The sequence below is a fragment of the Homalodisca vitripennis genome, chromosome 1 (genome assembly GCF_021130785.1).
Source record: "Homalodisca vitripennis isolate AUS2020 chromosome 1, UT_GWSS_2.1, whole genome shotgun sequence".
Taxonomy (NCBI): Eukaryota; Metazoa; Arthropoda; class Insecta; order Hemiptera; family Cicadellidae; genus Homalodisca; species Homalodisca vitripennis.
Window position 1 is genome coordinate 155,192,599 of NC_060207.1, and position 24,570 is coordinate 155,217,168.

General features: G+C 32.8%; 1 protein-coding gene across 5 annotated transcripts in view; it reads left to right on the forward strand.

Moving 5' to 3' along the window:
• Positions 1 to 24,570, forward strand: part of LOC124374291 — a 1,063,620-nt gene that overhangs the window by 856,831 nt on the left and 182,219 nt on the right. For all 5 annotated transcript variants that reach the window (XM_046832534.1, XM_046832531.1, XM_046832545.1 and 2 more), the window contains exon 30: positions 2,340 to 2,672. In XM_046832534.1, the coding sequence (XP_046688490.1) occupies positions 2,340 to 2,672 (333 nt within the window). The remainder of the gene's footprint in view (positions 1 to 2,339; positions 2,673 to 24,570) is intronic.

Consider the following 24,570-nt stretch of genomic DNA (forward strand, 5'->3'; position numbering starts at 1 on the left):
CCAGTACCACGTTTTTTTCCATTTTCCAGTTTTTCCGTAGGTTTTGGTATAACACAATTTTATTATAATAATGCAATAACGAAAATAATATAATGTAGAACATTTTGTTCAAGAAACTTAATTTCTTTTAGCAAGGTTCGTTTAAACAGACGCAGGAAATTTCAAGTAAATGTCAACCTTTTCATTCGAATTTTGTTAATAATTGTTACTGATAATTACTGATTTATTACGCACTATCTCCAAAAAGATCTAGCTGTTTTTAATCATAATTTTTAGCAACACAAACAATAGGGAAAATATTAAAAAGTAATCGATGACTGTTTAATGATATTTTTATTATAATACATTGGTTTACCTGGACTTTAAGTATACTTGCATTACTTTTACAATACGAGAAATGTTACTACCCTAGATTTCATAGTTAACAAGAGTTACCTAAATAATTTTAATTGTTGTGCTCGAGTAGCTACTACCTTTATTAAAGTTGAAACATTATAGTCTTTTTTTACTCAAATTTTGTAGACGCAAAACTTTTTGTAAAATATGTAATAATTACATTTCCATAAAGGCAATGTAAATTACATACATTTTTCCAAGCTCTCATACACGGCATTATCGTATAAATATACACTAAATGCAGGGTATCCCAGAAAAGGTGACCCAACATCAGAAATTGGTTCAGAGCAACAAATGGAAAACAATGACATTATATATGTGTTCAATTTTGATATTAAATGTAAAGCGCTTATTAGTGTAATCGTTAATCTTGTCATCGTTGATATCACTCAAATATAAAATAATTCACAACGACGTTAAAATATCAGATGCCACGAATTCCCTCGCCTCAGTGTAACCTCAAGGGGATAATCCTCGTCAGGAGAACTGAAGCGGCCCGCATTCACCCTGTATAGTTACAACCCTTATCTTATTTAAATGCGGTTGACTTCAAAGGGAAGTCTGCATAAACAACTTTCAGAACTGCAAGGGGTTGATATTATACTTTAATAATTTTGCCGCGCGAGGTGTTTTCCCTTATATATGTTTATTTTTTAAATATTTGATGCATAAACGTTAATTTATAAAAACTACTTGTAATGTATAGCTAGACGCATTCATTACTTTAAAACCACGTAAATGTAAAAACTAGAATATCTTAAATGTTAAGTTGTGTTCGTATGTTGTCTTATCTTGTTGTTATTATTCATATTTTAATAAAAAGGTAAAAGTACGGCAGACCACATGTAGCGTATCAAGCTTTACTGAAATTTTATGCAAAATTCCAAGTCTACAGCTAATTTCATTAAGTTTTTACAGCTGCCGGGCAGACAGAGCGGAAATTCTGCTAGCCTACTGAATTTATAGACTTCAGTGACGCTGCATTACATTGACAATGTAGAAATGAAGTTATATGCACAATGTTAGTCCAAATCCAAAAGCAAAACAGCCACACAGGCAGATAAACAGATAGACAGAAAAAGAATTTTGGCAGAACGTTTAGTAATATACGAAAATATCGTCTAGATTATAATAGAACCTCTATCCTATATTACAATATACCTTGTGGTCTTGTTGTTCGTGATGTCGAATCTATGTGACGAGTTCATGTTGAGCTTTTTCGTTGTTGATTATGATTCCAGACGAATATGATTCCAGATTTCAGGAGTTTAGTCTGTAACAGCGTCTGATTCCAGACAGTGCACTAAGAGGAAGGTGAATTGGAGCTTAACGCTATTGACAAGCAAATATTATTAATTAAAACTAACTGTTATGATGTAATCAAACACAGCCATATGTTTAATTAATTTAACCACTATTACACACTTATTTAGTCTTGAAAACATAGAGTACCTAAGTAAGCTTGATAGTAACAACACGTTTCAACCTTGTCTGCAACCGCTGTTGAGCAGAGAGTAAGAAAATATCCAGATTAAATAATCGTACTTACACCGAGCAGAATTGTTCACCCGCGAAGCGATAAAGCCAAGTTTGAACGTGTTACAGTAACCGCAACCAAATACAAACTACACGGTAAGAATCGTAGTTCACGTAGTTCACACCTCTATCTGTAGTTGTATCTCTTCCGACCCCTGACATTTTGTGATACGTTTCGTCTTTGGCTTTAAAATCTAGGTTACGTTTTCGGCAATTCAGATACATTTTAATAGAACATTACTATATGGTAACATATACGTATTTTACAATTTACTGTTATGGTACCAGTAAAGGAATGACGTGTTGCATTTAAAGCAATCGTACAGAATTTCTATTATCCATTTATTTATAAAATTGTGCCAGGTTTTCTTTATTTATGATAACTAATTAAAGATTTTCTTCCACAGGAGAGCTTCCTGTTACCCGTGCCTCCCTTCGGCCCCGGGGGTAACCTGCAGCGGCCAGTCAGCCCCCTGGTGGAGGAAACCGAAGGAGAGGATGGTGAGCCTGAGCCGGTATGTGTAGGAGGGGGCATACTCAAGAAGATGAATACGGGTTTGACCACTCCTGGGGGACCAAAACCCGTACACCCTCAGACCTCCAGGACTACCGCCAACAGCATCCTACGGAAGTGCTATCCTTCCAGCAACCCTCAAGTACCCTTCTTGCCCTCTGGACACTTGGAGGACTGCCTGCCACCCTGCTACCACGGTGCCAAGACGATGGCCAAACTTATCAAGGTAAATGTCATGTTATTATCGTTTATAATAAGTACATAATCATACAGTTAAATTTTGTGTTTTTTACACTCATATATTCTTTGCTCATACTGTAAATCCGTGTAAACGCATTAAACGCATTGCTGCCGACATGCTGTATTTTACAAGTCCTTTAATCCGAAAACTTTTTTCACTGTAAAATGTCCTTACAATTTTTTTTGTCCATTTTGGATTTCACCTTTACTTGAAACATTTCTAATCTCAGATGATACATGTAGTAAAAAGCTATATAGATTATTCTAGTCGTACAACCCATACAATGGCATATAGTTGCCCTTTCTTTTAATAATTATAGCATTATTATAAAAAACCAATACCCTTTGATTATTGTTACGGTAGCGGAGATGAACTACGAGTAATATTAATTACACCTTGTGTGAAATTGCTTATAAAGGTCCAATATTTTATAATTGTAATAAAAGAAACTCTTTGTAGAAACTAACTCTATCCAAATTTTTAGAAATTTAAAAATGTGACTTAGTAAGTAAGTGTTCAATATGAAAGGCAAATCTCATCCCCTTGAAAAATAAAAGGACAAATTTTGATTTATTAATTTCTCCTTTAATTTTGGCCGAATCTCCTCTAGAAGTATTCTAAAATGTATTTGCATCTTAGCTTCTTCTCAATTGAAGTTTTTACGTAATTTCTTTTGTTGGATAAATTAAATATCTATAAAAATAAAAACAAATGTTGCGGGTAATTTTATTTAATCTCGTATATTTGTCGTGATTTGCCCTGTTGCTTGCAGTGTCTATCTAAGCCTTTATCGCATCTGTATAGAGTATAATTAAAAACAGACAAATAAATATAATGATATATAATTATATAAAATGATATAATTTTAAAATCAAGAAGAGGGTTTGCCAAGTATTGTAGAGTTCTTAAAGAATAGAACTTTATTATTTTGTGTAGTGCACTTAGTATTGTATAATCATTTACAATTTTACTCCAAAACATGTTAATCTATGTAATATTTCAACATTAAATTACCTTAACGTGTTATTTTTAATGGGCTCTAATATTACGCGAGTCATTTAAAGTTTGTGATTGTCTGCAATTTGTTATTTGATCGAAATTCTTTATCAAATTAAAAAAATTTAAGCGCGTTGTCTCGATTGTGCTAAAAAAAGTGTATCTCGTATAACTTGTTAAAAATTTGGTCTGGCATGTATTATTTAAAATATTCTTATTATTTTAACCTTTTCGTTAATTGGTAAAATAGATATGGCTAAATATATAGGCCAGGAGAAGCAAACATTTAGCAGTAGGGAACAAAGATCGTAAATGCTTCACGAGCTATTAACAGAGTAATGTCTACGTTTACTGCCTTACAGCGTTGGAATCAATAACCAGTTCTTAGTAGGTGCTGTTACTTTACAGTGCATTTACTCGTACCCACATGACATGCACTGTGCTTAATGCTGAAACATGTACTATTACTGCAGATAATAAACTATTATGCAATCATTTTTATGTGTTGTCTCAAGTTTACTAAAAATTCTTTTATCAGTAGACCTCACGGTTTGATACATTTTAGATTGTTTTATTATTGTTAAATACAAAAGTACAAAAGTTTGTGCTAATATGAAATTCGAATTAAATAATCTCAAAACATTCCACAACTATGTAACTTGACTTTCTGCACTATTTTAGGAAATATAAAACACAGTGCTATTTAGAAACTGTTTTAAGCATGCATTCCCCACCATTCTATATAAATCCCATTATACAAATATTATACATTTTTACGCACGCACGCGTATATGTATATGTAGTGTTACTCACATAGTGAATGTATTCGTACAAAGAACTTAGTTGCTTGCTGTTTTCTATTATTGAATATCTGAACCAACAAACACGAAACTCAAAACATGTTATCCATATTTTTGAACTTAATTAGTGGTGAAATAAAATTAAACAAGCCTAAATCCATTGTAGATGCCAAATTTCAGTTAGTTTAGAAATTAATTTCAGTTGGTATTCTAGAGTGGAGCGTGATATCACAAAATGCTTATAAATATTTTATCTTTATAAAGACAGAGCATTTTCACTCTTCTTTTTTTCATTTAAAATTACTAAATAATTTTCATTGCAAATCTAGATAAACTATGACCACATATACTTTCTTAACTCAACAACACTTTCTACACACGGAGGTATGATCAAACTTAATTGATCATTGCACTTGTATAATGAATCTGAAAACGGATTCGTTGAATCAAAACCTATAATGTTGTATGAAAATTCCCGTAATAAAGATAAGAGTGCAAAGAAAGGCCAAAATATAATACACTACAATGTGAATTAAAAAACCCTAATTATATTTTGAGAGTTCTACACTTCTATATTTTGAGTGTAACTCCACACATACGGCATTTTAAAACACGGCCTGATCTTTAATATAATTCAAAAAGTTCAGCTGTTGAGCATTAAGAATATCTGTATCTTTTTTTTAATTTGCGATTATTAAATGATATATAAATAATCCAAAAAAACTTTTATATTAATATGAATACTACTGCTTGTTCATGCTAGAGGAAACCGATGTGAATAGACGCCTTTGATCTGGTAAAGGGCAACTGATGCGCAGATCGCTTATATTTAGTGACTCAAATTCGTGGTTTCCGGCGGATTACCCCAGATATAGTCAGCCGTGGATGGCGGCTGTGATCACCTGATCGTGGAGATTCAGGAGGCACCGGTGTGTACCAATCCTCTAAGCCTTTCACTTCCGCTGTAACGCCTTCTATATTCAACACCAGGGTGGTTGTAAAGGATACGCTGTTCATTTCCCAACATAATTTATCATTCAATAGGCCTAAGTCGTAGCCAGGATTGCTTTAATCCTCCAATCTTCTGGCCATGAATAACACCCTATACTATTTCGGTTATTGTACACTACAGCAAAACCCATATGGTATGGTTTTAAATAGTGTCTAGCAATATGGCATATATGATCCTTAAATTTAACCCATTCTTTCTTTAAATCAATTTCAGAGAGATTTTGCATATATTGTGGCCCAACTCCAAAACATTTTTTTCTAGATTTTTAAAGTAATTTACATGTTTTTATCCTCTAGGCTGTAATTTATACAGTTGAAAAACATATTCTGATTTGGTATCCAAACCATTGGTGAGATCTGTGTGGGAAGAACCGGATACAAACATTAAAAATGGTCACGTAAAAAGAGCACTAGTTACTAACTTCCAAACCTTAGAAATTGAACAGTGAGTTTGGGGACGACACTTTTATAATGTTCGTTATATTAAAAAAATGGTAAATTTATAAACCATAACACTAAATAACAAACTCAAAAGTCTAGTATTATTTGAAAACAAAAAACACATACTATTGTTGACTATTGTACTAAGTTGAGAAATCAATAATTGTAAATCTAAACTTAAAGTTAAATTTAACATTGACTTTGGCTGAAAATTTTAAATTAAACATTTGTATAGTAAAATAATTAACATTTATTTAAATTTATGCATACATTACTGAAGCTTAAAACCCGAAATGTATTCACAAAAGCCAGGGTTGTTCAAAAGGGTTCTGATGTACAAATATTTCTTCTGAAATTCAAAAACCTTACTGATTTCAAATGAGTGTACACATTTTTAATAAAAGAAAAATACTGGTTTTAAACTTAAAGAAGATAAAGGCAGATTATGAATTCTAGAAATGTATGTTAAAATTTTTGTTAAACTCACCTTAAAATAAAACTCTTTGTTACTTAAAATGTGACGTTGACTCATTTGAGTTAGACAAAGAGAACTGATACTACAAAGCATGACTTTTATTTGTATACAATGTATAACCTACATAATACATTTTCTTCTCGACGAGATATGTTTTTCTGTCTTATATTTTCTACTAAATATTTTGTCACTGTCAGATAAGGAGGTAAGCACGCTCGCTTTGCACAAGGAAATCTGATTTTCTGCGTCAGTTCTTGCTGGCTGTCGGATGTCAAGTGTTTACACTCCCACATAAAACACATCCCTCTTTGATCCATGATGTCTAATTTAACACCTGTCCTGAGTGAAACATGTTTTACAACAGTGGTTTAGCACTATTTCAATAGAATATTTAACAATAAGGCTTTAAGTTAAGTTCGTTGAGGAAAACGATCATTTATAAGTTGTTATACAAATGCATTGCAGTCTACTAGATATGTTTTTTAAATTGAAAATGCGGGTTCTTGTTGTCAATTAGCATTTGTTTTATTACTGTTTAATCAGGATGTTGAAGTGGTTTTTTTTATTCTTCCAATTTCAGTTGTATTTGGGAGTGTGACATACGTGAATACGTGTAAAACTAATATTGTGATTCAATGCTTTGAAAAATAAAGAGTTCATATCGACATTGAAAGTCCCGCTAATGAATTGGTGAAATGCTCACTGGTCTTGAAAGACTGGTTAAAAAGATAAGGGTTAATAATGATTAATATTTTGTAACGAAATTAGTAAAATTATGTGGTTCAAGGGTCTGCAATTGTATGGATGAATGCATTCAAATATCTTTGTGTCACATTATAAATGATCAAATAGTAATTCCACATATAAAATTGAAGTATAATAAAACATGCACGTGACTTACATTATATTTTGCGATACTAACTGTTACCCACAACGTTTGTTACATTAAAATGTGTGTGTTGAACATTGCGTTTAGACGTATCAAAGGCAAATAAAATTCTCCCTGAACTCAAAGATGGCGGCCTTTTATATTTTTATGAACCAGAGTTGAAATTTCGTTTATTCCAAAAGGTCAGTGATACACTGGGAGAGGGAGAGATTTCAATTTATGGATGATTCCTCTGTGTCTGTACAGAGGATTTCCAGCTTCCACAATCCTCATTAGAAATTTGATGAAATAAATCATTTTCTATTAAGTACCCATCTTGCATTCTAAATAACTATGTTACGTTCAAAGAAACATGAATGGAGGATATAACTTATTATGGAACGGTATGATAGGAAGAGAGCTGGTATCCATAATCCTTCTCCACACTTGGTGGATAGAGAATCTGAACTCGCACAGCCTCTAAAGCTCTATTGATGATTATATTCCGCCAACTGAAATCATGTGATAGGCTCGGGAATCCTAAATGCAAAACTCGTAAGCCGATGACATATCTCGTCCTAACTCACCATCACGGACTTAGAGGGCTAGATCCTGCGGCAGACTATTGTGCAGGCAGACGCTGTTATACACGATGTATATTTCATCATTGTACTTTTGAGATAAAATCATATTTAATAGTTGATAGCCAATATGAACCTTCAAACCGTTACGCTACACCGAGAGTTATCTCATACGAATGTTAAGCCTCAAATATATTTGTACGTCCTTATTTTTTTATCATATAGATATCGACGAGCTCTTACATTAGAGCTACAAATACTGTCTTTGTTTTTGTTTCTGTTTTTTACTGACTAACCAATAAAATATACACAAATGTTGATTTTTATTTTTCTTAACTTCATCTTCCATATTCCTACGTTTAGAAAAAGAGTGCGGAAGTGTTTGAATTTTCAGCAATTTAGCGCTCTAAGATGCATGTTTACAACAACCCATGAGTGTTTTATTTTAAATTATGATATTATGTTCGTTTATTTTGCAAACTAAAATCTAGGCCATTTTTATCAATATTGCAATCGCAACATTTATTTTGCATTTATTTTTTTATATATTCTTTAAGAGCTCATTCATGTAATAATATAAACAATCATTGTCTAAATATTTTGTAACTGTTAGATACTTTGCCACTTTTTTATCCTTATAATTCCCATTCACTTTGGCTATATTTTACACATAGATATTTTAATTTTAAACTTATTACTACCACTACCAACATAAAATGGTTTGAAACTTGTTTCAGTAACAAATTGAAAGAATAATTAGTTATTAATAACTTTATGGGCTCAAGTAAATAATGATCAAGTGGGATTATAAAGTTCCTGAAATTAAGTGCAAATATACATTAATGATAAATAATCAGAAAAATATAGATTTCATTTTTTTCGTGAGCTAGAAATTAATTTTTTACATTTGTTAAAATATTAGTATCGGTTGCTAAAACCACTATGTAGACGTAAAAAATGCATTTAAATGACATTCATTTTATAACAAGTAAACCATACTTCCTAAAAATCCTTTCACTTTAATCTGGTTTATTATAAGAGTCGCGTTTGAAGTTTGCAAAAATGTCCACTTTCTGTAGTTCATGAAGTGTAACTAAAACATCCTTTGAACATCGACTGTAAACAAGATATTTTTACACCTTAAGAGCATGCAGTGTAAAATTACGAAAGTGTGTAATACGCTGTAAGTAACCAACTGATTGTGAAATGCAAAGGACCAATGATGGGTGAAAAGCTGCCCTTTTAACGGAACAAAAGACTGAACACGAGCGATAGCCGCGAGGTGGAAGGGTTTGAAAAGAACGGTGACCAAAGAGCCAATGAATCGTAAATAATACAGAGGAGGATATACACCGCAACTCCTTTGAAGACCAGTCTCTTGCGCGGGGACATGATGAGGAGCTTATCCACCTTGTTAGTTCAAAGGCCAGTGCCTACCGAATCTACTGCACTCAGAAGTGATCATTACAGCCACTGCCATATGTATCTGTGTGGTGTTTAATCCACCAGAAGCAGGTGATCTAGTGTACCAGAGCAATCGAGTGAATCGGGTACGATTGCCGACTGATGCTTGTATCAAAGGAAGCTAGATTGCGTTAATTAATCCGGACGAGTTATGCGTATTTATTGGTCAGAGATGGGTGTACCAGAGTTACATACAACAAATGTTTTCACATACATGATATATTATTATTGTGTGTGTATGTGTATGTGTTTATTTATGTATAGTTGTATACAGTTATCAATAAAATATAATAATAATATATTTTATTGATGTATGGATTGTTCCGTAAATAAAACAAAAATATTCTAAGGCCATATACACAATATGTTTTTATACTGCTTTAATGAATGTATCAATTAATACCAAATAGTGCCCTAAAATAAAAATCAATTGGTTTCCAGTATACCACAAATGTATATCACAAATAAACTACACCAGATGAAAGTGTCACCATCAACTACGAAAAAACCAAATAAGAAATACATAAATTTTATAAATAACTTTCTTTTCTCGTGGATTCATATTTTACGCAATATCTAATATAGTTTTTGTTCTACTGAAATTGGTATATCAATTTTCAACGTCAACAGTTTCTTACTTTAACAGATGTTTAATGTAGACTTTATAACATTTACAAAATAATTTTAAAATGCTGATTCTAGTAAAAGGAAAAGTGCATTGATGTTTTACTGTCATATAAAATATATGGATTATTCCATAAATAATGTTTATACCTAACAAATAATTTTTATACCTAACCTCACTAAATTTATTACAAATATGTTGGCCAAATAATAAATCAATTTCAAATAGTTTTCCTTATATTGCTGCTAGTATCTTATTAAGACTTTTTAAAGTTATTTACTATTTAACAAGTGACACACACACATATATCGATGTTCACTGAGTCAAGCACGAAGATCTCAGAAACGTGTCCATACATGTTACAATTGTATTAACAAATTATGGTCGTTTACGTATAACAGCTTGAGAAATAATTCTGAATAAGTATTATTCATTGAAAAACACTATTAACTTTAATCAGCTGTCCTGTGTGAATGTTTTATGACAGCACAACCATTTGTTTAATCAATTTTTAAATTTGTAGTCTTGAAAGCATAGAGTAAGCTTGATAGTAAAACCAACTCTTTATTCAACTTTCTTGGCAACCGCTATTAAGCACAGGGAAAGAAAAAATCCAAATAATAAAATTGGTATTAGTGAAAATAGACTTCCAAATTCAAATACTAAATATACAGTGCATGGTCAGTACTGTAGTCCAGATATAAAAGACAAAGTTATTGTCTAACTTTACTATAAATGTAAGCACTGTTATAACACCCATCTTAGATGTCTTTTGACAGAAGTAAGCTTTTTATATCTGGTCATGTTTATCTTGATCATCTTCATGATCAGGCCAACAAATGAAACTAAATTGTGGAACCAAAAATATCATAGACTGGAAGTAAATTCCAATGGTCGAAAGTAGACGCTTTAAAGACTGAAGTATTTTTCTCACTCCTTGTTCATTTATTTATATTTTCTTTATCGGGAGAAACGAGGAAAGACTATGGCACAAAAATACTAAGACCAGAATCAATTAAAACAACCATCAATATACCCATGTTTCCTATTTTAACGCGTTATTTTGTGCGAAGGCGCGATCAACTGCTAGTAATTCATAGTAAAGTATGAATATAAATATTCTGTTTGTTTTTTCCAAGCCCAATTATTTTTCTAATGTTCCACCGTACCAATAACACATAATGTGTTTCAACACGTGCATCATGTAATTCCTCAAAATGAGTATAGGGATGAAATAAATGTAACTCGATGGATACACCACCCCCTCCTCACACCACCCCCTAAAACGACCCAAAGATCCATCCTTATCTGATCCACACACTTCTGCCTCCAGCACGTCGCCTTTTCACGAAAAGCCTTCATTCTTTTATGTTGGCTGGTTGAAACACTATCTCTTAGAGAAATAAATATTTTATGCACCAATAATTTTGTATAAATTTATGTTAATTGTTTTAGAACAAACATTACGCTTATAGCGACCCAAATTCGTATGCCTTTAAACCATTTTCAACCTATCCTACATTTCAACTTAACTTAGGAGTCAATATGAGTCATGTTTAAAATTCTCTAAAAGTCCACAAGTGCTATAGAAAATGTTAGTATAGTATCTTTTACTTCCAATTTCAATAAAAATAAATGTTCCAGATTTCAGTTTTCTCTCATTTCTATTTATTATATTATGACCTGCGTTGTGTTAAATTAATATATATTTATTGGTATTGGCGTTTAACTTGAAGTAGATGACAAGGATGTTAAAAAAAGAAACTTACAATTTTAAACTAAAATTATCCTACAATTTAGAACATTAGTCAAGTAATTCCTTCACAAGGAAAACGAAATATTGAGCAATTTTAATGACATTCTGGAAAATATTGGTTTAATCACATTCAAAGCATATAAAAATGTTCCGCAGCACTAATGCCATTTGAGAGAATACTGAAACTTAACTTAATAATTTATATTAAATTCAATTTATGTTTGATTGTGTGTGTTTTCTAAAAAATCAATACAATCTACTTTTTCATCTCTGCAATATCTTTTTCTCAGATACAACATAATTAATAGATCAACGTCTACTAATCCTTCAGCATGGATCTCCTAATATGTTTTACCAAGTTAAAACTAAATTACAATTCTTTTAATGGATAAAGATACTGATTTTATTTTTAAATGTATATTTTTCTCTGTTATTGTATTCCCATATGCACTTTTCGATCTAATAAAACATTCTCAAAACTTAAATGTTAGATAGTAATTTTTGTGACAGCTTGATAAATAACTCTGAACAAAAGTAATCTTGTAATAATTTTGGACATTTTATGAATATTGCCCACAAGATAACATTCGTGGGGTTGTGGTACACTTTCTAAAAGAAAAACCCCACTAGTACAAAATTTGTCGTAATACAAGGTTTGTGCGATGACTGGACTCATAAATAATAATATTGAAATTAAAATGATTGCCAAATTTTAATAAATCATGTAATTATATGCTGTGTAATATGTTATGCTTTATTTAAATCACTGAGTTACATGTTACATTTTTTCCTCAACAATGCTATCATATATTCCAATACAAATACATAAAACAAATAATGGCCCTTGCGTTATTACATTACCCTTGTCTTGCAAACACAAAACACTTTAAGCGTTATAGAATATAGCGTTTAGCGAAGCCTCGTTATAACGTTGCTGATTAACAAAATTCTGTGTGTAAAAATTCAAGTCACGTTGGTCTTATATTGACAACGAAAAAAACCATAGAAGATACAAATTAGTAAATACAGTATATTGTAAAGATTAATCACATGAATCACATTACATCAAAGTAACTCCATTACTTTTGGGACTGAGTGATTTCATTCAAAGCCTAAACATATCTTAATCTGCAGTGTCATTTTCATAACAAGCTTAAAGGTAAAGGGCTTTATTTGTGTTATTTTAACGGGCATTACTGATGAAAAAGGGAATGTGTGGAGCATGCCAACTCGCTTTGCGGTCTGTATGTTAAGTACTTTTTTTAAATATTTGAAACTACGAGTAACTTTGCTAAGCCAATTCTTAGAAATTTAGAACATAGCTCAGAATTGGAAAGCAGTGTGAAGATTTACTGATTTACGTAGTAAACACTTATATTCTTATTTTATATACGTATGTTTGCATATTCCTAAGATAGTGCCCTAAAACTAAAGGATATACCTACCTCTCCTTGGAAATAATTGCAGTTTTTATTTATTTCCTCAATTTTGCATATGAAGTGGGCTCCGTTTGTGTCTGTATCTATATAGAAGGTGCACATTTCATTGTGTATCAATTGTTCAATCTAGGGTTGTGTATCAAAAGGTTGAATCACTACCTGAGCGTACAGCGCAGTCTATCTACCACAATAGATTTATGTATATATACGTCTATATACATGATACCTTTCGAAGAAGATTTGTAGGGTTTAAAATGTTTTTAAGACTTCGCCTCAACAACCTCTATAGATAAACTGAAAATATTAAATATCGGTATATTGGAAGTAGTTCACCGGGGAAGGATGGCAAAAGAGTGATGGCAAAAACTCACTCAATGCTTGGTGTCCGTTAAATCTTTTACACTATAATGCATATCGTTAGTTTTTAAACTGTTACAATATACTTAATACATTATCCAATACTAAAATGAAATAAAAATACAAGCTCAATGAATAATTAAAGTCTGGGCCCAAAACTATAATATATTATCGTTACTAATAGTCGATAACTATAGCAGTCCAAGTTTGTATCGGTGGCCGTCAAGTATTGCGAGTACGAGACAGATCAGCGTCCATTCAACCGGGTAAAACAGGTGTTTGTGTAAAAACTCTACAATATGCCAATTATTGCGAGTACGAGACAGGTCGGCATCCATTCAACCGGGTAAAACAGGCGTTTGTGTAAACACTCTACAATCTGCCAAGTATTGCGAGTACGAGACAGATCAGCATCCATTCAACCGGGTAAAACAGGCGTTTGTGTAAACACTTTACAATCCGTCAAGTATTGCGAGTACGAGACAGATCAGCATCCATTCAACCGGGTAAAACAGGTGTTTGTGTAAAAACTCTACAATCTGCCAAGTATTGCGAGTACGAGACAGATCAGCATCCATTCAACCGGGTAAAACAGGCGTTTGTGTAAAAACTCTACAATCTGCCAAGTATTGCGAGTACGAGACAGATCAGCATCCATTCAACCGGGTAAAACAGGCGTTTGTGTAAAAACTCTACAATCTGCCAAGTATTGCGAGTACGAGACAGATCAGCATCCATTCAACCGGGTAAAACAGGCGTTTGTGTAAAAACTCTACAATCTGCCAAGTATTGCGAGTACGAGACAGATCAGCATCCATTCAACCGGGTAAAACAGGCGTTTGTGTAAAAACTCTACAATCTGCCAAGTATTGAGAGTACGAGACAGATCAGCATCCATTCAACCGGGTAAAACAGGCGTTTGTGTAAAAACTCTACAATCTGCCAAGTATTGCGAGTACGAGACAGATCAGCATCCATTCAACCGGGTAAAACAGGCGTTTGTGTAAAAACTCTACAATCTGCCAAGTATTGCGAGTACGAGACAGATCAGCATCCATTCAACCGGGTAAAAACAGGCGTTTGTGTAAAAACTCTACAATCTGCCAAGTATTGCGAGTACGAGACAGATCAGCATCCATTCAACCGGGTAAAACAAACGTTTGTGTAAACACTCAAAACTCTAAACAATCCGATTCGATGGATAAAGCAATCCAAGTTTGTACTGGTGTCCGCCAAGTATTGCGAGTACTACGTACTCGGGACAGATCGGTATCCAAGGGACCGGATAAAACAGACGTTTGTCTAAACACTCAAAACAATCCGATTCAATGGATAAAGCAATCCAAGTTTGTACCGATGGCCGCCAAGTATTGCTAGTACCACGTACTCGGAACAGATCGGTATCCATTCGACCGGATAAAACAGGCGTTTGTGTAAAAACTCTACAATCTGCCAAGTATTGAGAGTACGAGACAGATCAGCATCCATTCAACCGGGTAAAACAGGCGTTTGTGTAAAAACTCTACAATCTGCCAAGTATTGCGAGTACGAGACAGATCAGCATCCATTCAACCGGGTAAAACAGGCGTTTGTGTAAAAACTCTACAATCTGCCAAGTATTGCGAGTACGAGACAGATCAGCATCCATTCAACCGGGTAAAACAGGCGTTTGTGTAAACACTTTACAATCCGTCAAGTATTGCGAGTACGAGACAGATCAGCATCCATTCAACCGGGTAAAACAGGTGTTTGTGTAAAAACTCTACAATCTGCCAAGTATTGCGAGTACGAGACAGATCAGCATCCATTCAACCGGGTAAAACAGGCGTTTGTGTAAAAACTCTACAATCTGCCAAGTATTGCGAGTACGAGACAGATCAGCATCCATTCAACCGGGTAAAACAGGCGTTTGTGTAAAAACTCTACAATCTGCCAAGTATTGCGAGTACGAGACAGATCAGCATCCATTCAACCGGGTAAAACAGGCGTTTGTGTAAAAACTCTACAATCTGCCAAGTATTGCGAGTACGAGACAGATCAGCATCCATTCAACCGGGTAAAACAGGCGTTTGTGTAAAAACTCTACAATCTGCCAAGTATTGAGAGTACGAGACAGATCAGCATCCATTCAACCGGGTAAAACAGGCGTTTGTGTAAAAACTCTACAATCTGCCAAGTATTGAGAGTACGAGACAGATCAGCATCCATTCAACCGGTAAAAACAGGCGTTTGTGTAAAAACTCTACAATCTGCCAAGTATTGAGAGTACGAGACAGATCAGCATCCATTCAACCGGGTAAAACAGGCGTTTGTGTAAAAACTCTACAATCTGCCAAGTATTGCGAGTACGAGACAGATCAGCATCCATTCAACCGGGTAAAACAAACGTTTGTGTAAACACTCAAAACTCTAAACAATCCGATTCGATGGATAAAGCAATCCAAGTTTGTACTGGTGTCCGCCAAGTATTGCGAGTACTACGTACTCGGGACAGATCGGTATCCAAGGGACCGGATAAAACAGACGTTTGTCTAAACACTCAAAACAATCCGATTCAATGGATAAAGCAATCCAAGTTTGTACCGATGGCCGCCAAGTATTGCTAGTACCACGTACTCGGAACAGATCGGTATCCATTCGACCGGATAAAACAGACGTTTGTCTAAACACTCAAAACAATCCGATTCAATGGATAAAGCAATCCAAGTTTGTACTGGTGTCCGCCAAGTATTGCGAGTACCACGTACTCGGGACAGATCGGTATCCATTCGACCGGATAAAACAGGCGTTTGTGTAAACACTCTACAATCACAACAAACCGAGTCGGTAAACAAATACGTTAACAGCCCGGCTCTCACTGGTCCTTCATTGACCTAATTACACATTTCTGCCTTTGTAAGATTGTAGAACTTAACAGTGCTCATCATTATTGTTTAATTTAATAATGTTAAAGTAATAATTATGTTACATTGTCTCGTGCCCACTTAGCAAACAAATACACATTATATACTTTAGGAGTAGAGCCAATTTGGCAATGCACACAACCTGGGTTCTCCCTCTAAGAGAAATATTGACGTTCATCTGCGCTAGCCTTGGGGAGGAAGTATCGAAATGGGAGGGTATCGAAAGTGTTAAAAATCTCAAACGATAATTTTTTTAAATCAGTCCTTGGACACTTTTAAAACAAACCGTCGCACATGAAGTTAATAGCAACTTTCAAGTAAATTATTCATGATTGACTGACACAAATGTAACTTTTATTTACGTGTTTATTAAATGTGTTACTTTAACGTGTGATCTTATAATATTATTGTTTGATAGTTTTAACCCTTTCCGTTCCGTTCTATTTCGACCCTCACGAAAAACTAGTTAATGAGCTTGGACATGGAAATTGGCTCTTAGCTCGTGCGCTATTTACTCCTAGACGCCCATTTCCTCCAGAAGATATTCATATTTATGATAGATATCATAGCCCAGGGTATGTGTGTTAATTACGTATATCTTAAAGAAAATATTACAGTAGTTAGTAAACGTTTTACTTAAATTTGTAACACCGTTAAACATCGGAGGATATAAAATAGATAAATTGTTGCATATGTAAATGTGGAGAATATTATTAAAGAAATCAAATTTAAATTTGGAAGACAAAAGAATTCAATTTTTCTTATTTTATGAAGTGTACATATAAAAACACCAAATAACCAGATCGAACGTTACGTCTTTAATTTAAAAAGAACTATTGAACAAAATTGTAGTGTAAAGCTATATAAAGTGTAATTAACAGTAGGCGAGTGGATAACCCGGTAGGCCTGGGCCGGGATATGATACTGTATTGTGGGTGATGACGGATACCACAAAGACGTAAGCTACGAAGGTGTCAAAATGAACAGCTTTACCTCTGCCTCCAGGAGGCTTTGGCTGGCTTAGGCCTTCTCCCGAGTACCTATAAAACCCTTTATAGCATGTTGTAGCATTGATATATTATTATAAGCGTGCGTTTATTAATTCTAAATTTGCATTTGAACATAAATATGACAGACTGTGTGATTTTTTAAAGTATACTAAAACCTCTTTATTATTAAAATGTGAACCATAATATAGGATTTAACTGAAATGATGTACTTTACAATGAGTGGCAAATTGTATAATACCAATATCATATTCAAGCATCAAGTTCAAATAACTCTAAAGAGGTATAAATTTATATAAACCTAAATATAATATATTCTTTCTAAGTTTAACAAAATATTTAAAATATATAGTGGGGATTAAAAAAACAGTTTAATAGTCCTAAATGTATTCTTTCTCGCTTTAGAGAACCATAATAATAGTAACAGTTCCAAATTAGCATCATTTCAAATAAGTCTTTCCAATAATAGACCACTTGTTTACCCCTCGGATCGGTAACGGACAGTTTATGAATCCTTCTAATATATTTTAAAAGGAATATAAGCATTTATATATATTAGTTTTGAAAAAGGATAACCTCTCAAGGATCTATTCATATTGTATTCACTCTCTCAATGCTACTAAGAGAACAATTGCGATAAATAAATACTCACACGAGTATATATAGGTATACTCGTATATATATATATATATATATATATATATATACCTATATATACCAAATTCAAATTTGTATGAATGGCAATAAACTAATTTAATTTTTCAATAAACATTCAATCACAAAAATTACTTGCTCCGCCGGGACTCGAACCCGGATCTCCCACTTGCCGGGTACTCGCACTCGTGCTACCACAACACCACAGAGCCCTTACTTTTTACGATTAAATTTATTTTTCATTTTGTGTATGAATATGTATATACCTATATATATATATATATATATATATATATATATATATATATATATATATATTGGTATAGGTATATACATATATATATATATACAATTTTGTTCTCTTGGTAAAAAAAAGAAGTACATTTTGACCTTATGTTAACTCATTTGACTTGTAATGTGAGTGTGCTTTCTCTTATCCACCAACAGTTATTAAAGTAAGGTATTACTGTTAAACCTTCGCCGTTGAAGCGTGGGAGGAGGGCAAATAGTTGATAAACATTGAACAGATCAGGCCATTTCACAGACCCGGCTAAAACAGTCGACCAGTAAACATTGGCAATCACAACAAATTATAGCTGTAAACAAATACCTGGCCGTCCGACCCTGTGGTCTACGTTCCACTCATAGTCGACGTGTGAACCCAGGAAGCGGTCACTTAATTTCTACGTTTAACATTAACCACAATAAAAATTTGAATCTCAGTTATGATTCATTACAATTACATTTAATTCCATCCACCAGTTTGTAAAGGTGACATATAAATATATGTATTTAATATTATAGCCACGCATTTATAGAGGCGCATTGTCCAGGGAGGGAGACTTACGGGATCTTCAAAATAATCGATCACCTAATAGACTATTTTAGACTAAAATCAATGTTTATCTCGGAACTTTGGAATAAATCACAATAAAATATATAAATCCAAAAATTTAACTATTTTAATTTACGAAATACACGGTACTGCACTTGTATTTTTTTTTTTTTTTTTTGTCAATAAATATGTTGAACTGTAACGTCACGCAGCAATCACGAAAGTGAAGTTAGTTCTTACTATCTCTACAGGCTTCTGCCTGTACCCGGTACTTCAGTAACTGAGTACAAAATGTACTCGTACTGATTTAGACTCATACGGTACAGAGGACAGGTATCTAAAATGGTACAGATATCTGAAAACGGTATCGTTAAAATATCTGAAACAGTAACCTGTACCAGGTACTTCCGGTTTTGCGTTAACTTGTGCTCCTGTACATACGAGTAAACGGTACGAAAATTATCTTTTACGGTAGTCTCGTCGTGATCAGTTGTCACAGTAGTGAGTGAGTTGTCGAACTCTGGGCAGTTCTGTACTGTGTTTGTTGTCATCCGTTGCCACACTACGAAGTAAAACCGCCCTGGGAAGTCTGGCAATTTGCGCTTTGAAACGAGTAGATGTCGGCTACGGTGAATCGAAACAAAACCTGCTCAATTTAATATGCATACAAAATTAAAGTTCTGAATTAGTGATTTACAAAGTTACATGCTTAAGATAATGACTAAGCTTATAGTTTACTAAGATGGTAGTTTAATAACGCTATTTTTCATGCTATTCTTAAATTTACATAGCACAGTTAAAATTGTAGTACACGTGTATGTATCTTCATAAACATCTGGTCTTAATCGAATCACAAGTTTCGGAGCTTTGAATTTTCAAAACCGGTATTTTATGTTTTTATCGATATAAAACTGAAATTTATTGTTAACAGTTTGATGTGTAGAACCACAGAAATAAACGAGAAATATTTTAATATAACTCCCGTAAATGTAGCTCTATTAGTTAGTTTGTAAACTCGGATATCTGTACTTTTTGATTCAAGAGTAGACATAAAGATAGTTTAACTTAACTAGTTTGTTCAAAACGGTTTAACTTTTTATGAGTACATTTTATTTTAATTAAATATACTTCATAAAAACTTGATTTGCTACATAAGAGTTTAATTATCTCTGTCCAAGCTTTCTCTGGTGATTGGTAGTAGAGTTGTTTTACTGTAAACTTTACAAAATCTGACCATCACCCCCCCTCATTATCATTGCCCTCCTTTTCAAATTATTTGAAAAACTTTCTGGGGGAATGTCCCCGGACCCTCCTGCTACTATGGGGGGGGAGGCTCTCCTTACCCCCGACTCTACGGTGTTTCGGACACCCCAATAAAAGATTTCTGGGTGTGTCACTACGCGTCCCTGTTAGAAAATTAAATAGTGCAATATTCTGGATTAGAATTTTGCATTGGTATAACTAGATCAAATCTGTTGGAATCGAACATTTTTCATTATTAAACTTACTTTTATCTGTGCTTTAAATAAGTCACAGTTTGTATATAATTATGCAAAAATACATTACATGACTCTAAATTTATAGCGTTTATGAAAGTATATTAATATTTTATTTCTCCCATTCTAATATTTTCCATGACCTTTTTCACAAACGCTAAGCAGTTTTTTTTTTTTTTTTTTTTTTAAATTAGAACTGTACGCGATCTCTTGTCTACATACTCACTGGAGTAGGCTACACAAGCGTATAATTACTGAAATGTTATGAATCAAAGAATGCAGTAACCAGTGTTTTTCTATGTACTGCTTCTGACCATTTAAACTCCATGAGCTAAAACAGTTTTGAATTAGGTCAAAAGAAACACAACTCTCAGAGAAAATAACTATAAAACATTTCTTTAGATGAATTTATTAATAGATTTATGGAAATACTCCTTTAAAAAGAGGCACTATATTTTATTTTGAATATCCCACAACACACTAATTTACTTTTGCCACACATTGTTCCGCTCTTCTATACGCAGTACAAACACTGAAAGGTTCTTTGAAGTCCCCAATATTTGTGTTCGAGGTTTAATTTAACAGCTTTATCCCAAGTAATCGATTTTGTTTGACCTGGATCCGTATCTGGTAATCTTGTAACGGGCTTTGGAATGGAAATTTTACTACTATTGGCTCCCAATAGAGTTGAATTTGCATGGAAACTAATGGGGTATCAGTCAGTACTTTGAAAACTATCGTTATATCATTCAGGCTTCATGAAAATAACCCCACTTCAGTCTAATATATTTAAATGTATAAACTGATAGTTATATCAGTAAATATTTCTCAACCTCAGAAACTTGCTCTAATCAGTCAGTTCTTCTTGGAGAAACTTTTGTTACTTCTTTATTAGTTAACATTTAATATTCTTTAGTTTTGTTATGTATTTAATTATTTTTCATCATCTGTACATTTATTTCTTTTATAAGATGCATGGAAGGATTTAATTTTACCCTCACATATGTTATTTATGATATCATGTTTACTTCAAGCTATACGAGGTGAGCTTATGTATTAAAGAATAAAGAATGCAATATAGCTTGGTCAGTATTTAATATCGGCGAGTAAATGTGTAATGATATTTACTATCATTACATAAGAGTGAAATTTGGAGAACCTTCTTAACACACCTTTAATATAAAATTTTTGAATAGTTTTACCCCTTTATAAAAAACAAACCCATAAAATTAATTTGTATTACAAGAACTGTAAAACTATATAGTGAGATTCTCTTAAAGCATTTTTCACATGTTTTTAGATTTAGAGTTCCACATTTGTAATAAATTAGTTTTGTCTCCTTATATTCTATTTGTTCTAATAAGATGTTTTTTAATCATTTAAAATAGAAGGTTTTCCTAAAAAAGGTTTTCCTAAACCTTCTACACTCTAAAGTCCATTGTAGTTTGCTGAATTCAAAAACTTAGTATGGCTTTTATATCATAAATTATTGTCCTAATTTCAATGATTACATACAATTTTTCCCTAGCAATATCTTCTTAATAATGCAACTTGACTGACGCGTACATAAACCAGGTCATTCATTGTACACACAAAAGGGTACATAATGACGAAGTCCATATAATAGTAAAATTATAATTTATGCTCTTAATGTATATGCGAAACTTCTTTCTCATATATTTACATATCTTACACTAATTTTATGGCAGCTATGTCTACACAATGAATGTCCTTAAGATTTTGAATAAACTGAATAGTACTTATTTCAGTATCGTTCTGAAACGTTCATATTCAGGACTAGATTCAATCTGCAGTTCTGCAGTATTCTGTCTGTTATTGAATATGCAACATTGAGATGCTGAAATTATATGTTGACGATCGGGTCATATATGAGTATGAGACCGTTTTAGAACGGTGTCAGCGTTTATCTGAAAATTGGCTAGAAGAATATTTCAATTTGATTTGGATTCAATGCATTTGTGTATTAAAATAAACGGTGGTGCACAAGGAAGTATTTGATAATAAAATGAGGCAAAAATAGGAAAAATAAGTATTATAAGTAAGTATGCTTATAACGTCTAAAGCATGTTGTTTCTAAATGAATAGCCAAAACCTTTTCGTCAACTTTTGAAATTTAAATGCCTATGCGAGCTGTATGACACAACGTGTAAAAGTCATTGATCTTCTATTTTACTTTTAATAATTAATCTTGGAATATTCAAACTTTTGGACTTAAAACTACAACAATTGACATTGACATTCACTTCCAAAAAATAATAAATAATAAATAATAAAATAAAAAATAAATAATGTTTTAAATAAATAAAAGTCATAGTTGCACTATATTATGAGTTTATTAGTAATTATATTAATAGCCCTATTTAAAAAATAGTATCTATTGTAATGTAAATATATTTTTTTGAATTTATGATAAAGTTATTGTAAATAATGTAAATAACTGTGTGGACTTGTCACGCAGTTTCTGTATTTCACCATAATCTATATCCATCAAGTGATACATTTCTAAAGAAACAATTGGCCATATTACTTTTTTAATTTTTGGGTACATATTTAGGAATAACAAAAGACACATTTAAACACGAATACCAAATGATTTTTCTTTTTGGATACTGTTTGGTATAAAATACGACTCTGATTTTAATTGATTTGGTGAATTTATGTTAAAGAGCACGAGAGACCATTTACGGTAAATATATTGTAATATGATATTTGGTTAGGGAAAGGGAAGTCGGTATTATGAAGGGTTGACCTGCCGCCCAAATATCGGAGATAAGCTGGTGTCAGAATAAACAACGTTGGTAGGTTCTGTCTACACTTCCCTCGCAACCCTGCAAGCAAAGTATCTCTTGCCCTTAAACTTACTAAGGAATCTCTAGAACTCATAAAATAATTTCAATACTTTATGAATGTTTATTACATTTAATTTAAGTTATATTTAATTGTTTATTCATCTGTAATCAGCATTCTAGAGTACATTTTTACTTGTGACAGACTAGAATTGTTAAAGCTCACATGTCTCTATAGTTGCTTGTAAGTATTTTTAATGCTATGGGCTGCCAAAGTATTTGCACGCACACACTGATCAAATAGGATCACCTAATTTGGGTTACACAACAATTATAATGTCTTAAACTAAATAAATGTATTTTTGTGCATGTTCAACTAAATATTCTGTTCGGTGGTATGTATATCATTTCTTGGGGTAACTACTTTTGGAAACACATTAAGTACAAGTATTTTTAATAAACAACGATTTGTGATTCAAAACTTGTATATGAATACATGAGGATTTAGTGCAAAACATAATTTTAATAAGTACATAAAATATAAAACATTCAAAGTATCATAAATACATAGTATCGATAAAATGCTTTCTATGTTGGTATTATTCACATTCCCAGGATCGAACTATGGTATTTATTTAACCAGTTTGACTATGAGAAAGATAGACAGATTATTCATTCCCCCTTTTCCATAACCTAGTTGAAACATAAACCATGATTCATCGGTTCATTAAATGTGTTATTCGTTCAATAATCAGTTACATTTTTCTTTGTCTTTAAAAACTTAAAAAGACAAAAAACTTAAAAACAAGGTAATCTGTTAACCTTAGATTTCACTATTTTGTCTGTGTATACTGTACTAGCAGTTAGGCTACACGTGATGTTCTAGGTATATTCCTTTTAAACGGCATAACAGACACTGCTAAAAATAAGTTATGATAAGGAAGATATTCCAATCTCCTGATTCATTTCAGAATAATTCGACTTTAGTTTAGAGAGCTTAGTTTTAAAACTTATGTTTTAGGGCCCTGAAGAAACCGTTTTATGAGTACCAAAAGAATACACAAATTTCTCTGCAGTATTTAATTAATAATATTTTTATGAAATAGCTCCAATAATTTAAGTAATATCTGAATTATTTATACCACAGTGGAGATGTTTCCATGTAAAGTCTACTCTCTATTCTTGTCTAAGAGTGAGCGCTCTGTCGCTCTGATAACACATGTCAAACACCTCTAGGCAACCTTGCCATAGGTATTATGAATGCTACCTTAATATTTATGACTATACCATTTTATTAATAAAAGTATGAGTGTGAGCCTGCACTAAGATACATTCAAATTTCTATATAATTCTTTGCAACATAAATTA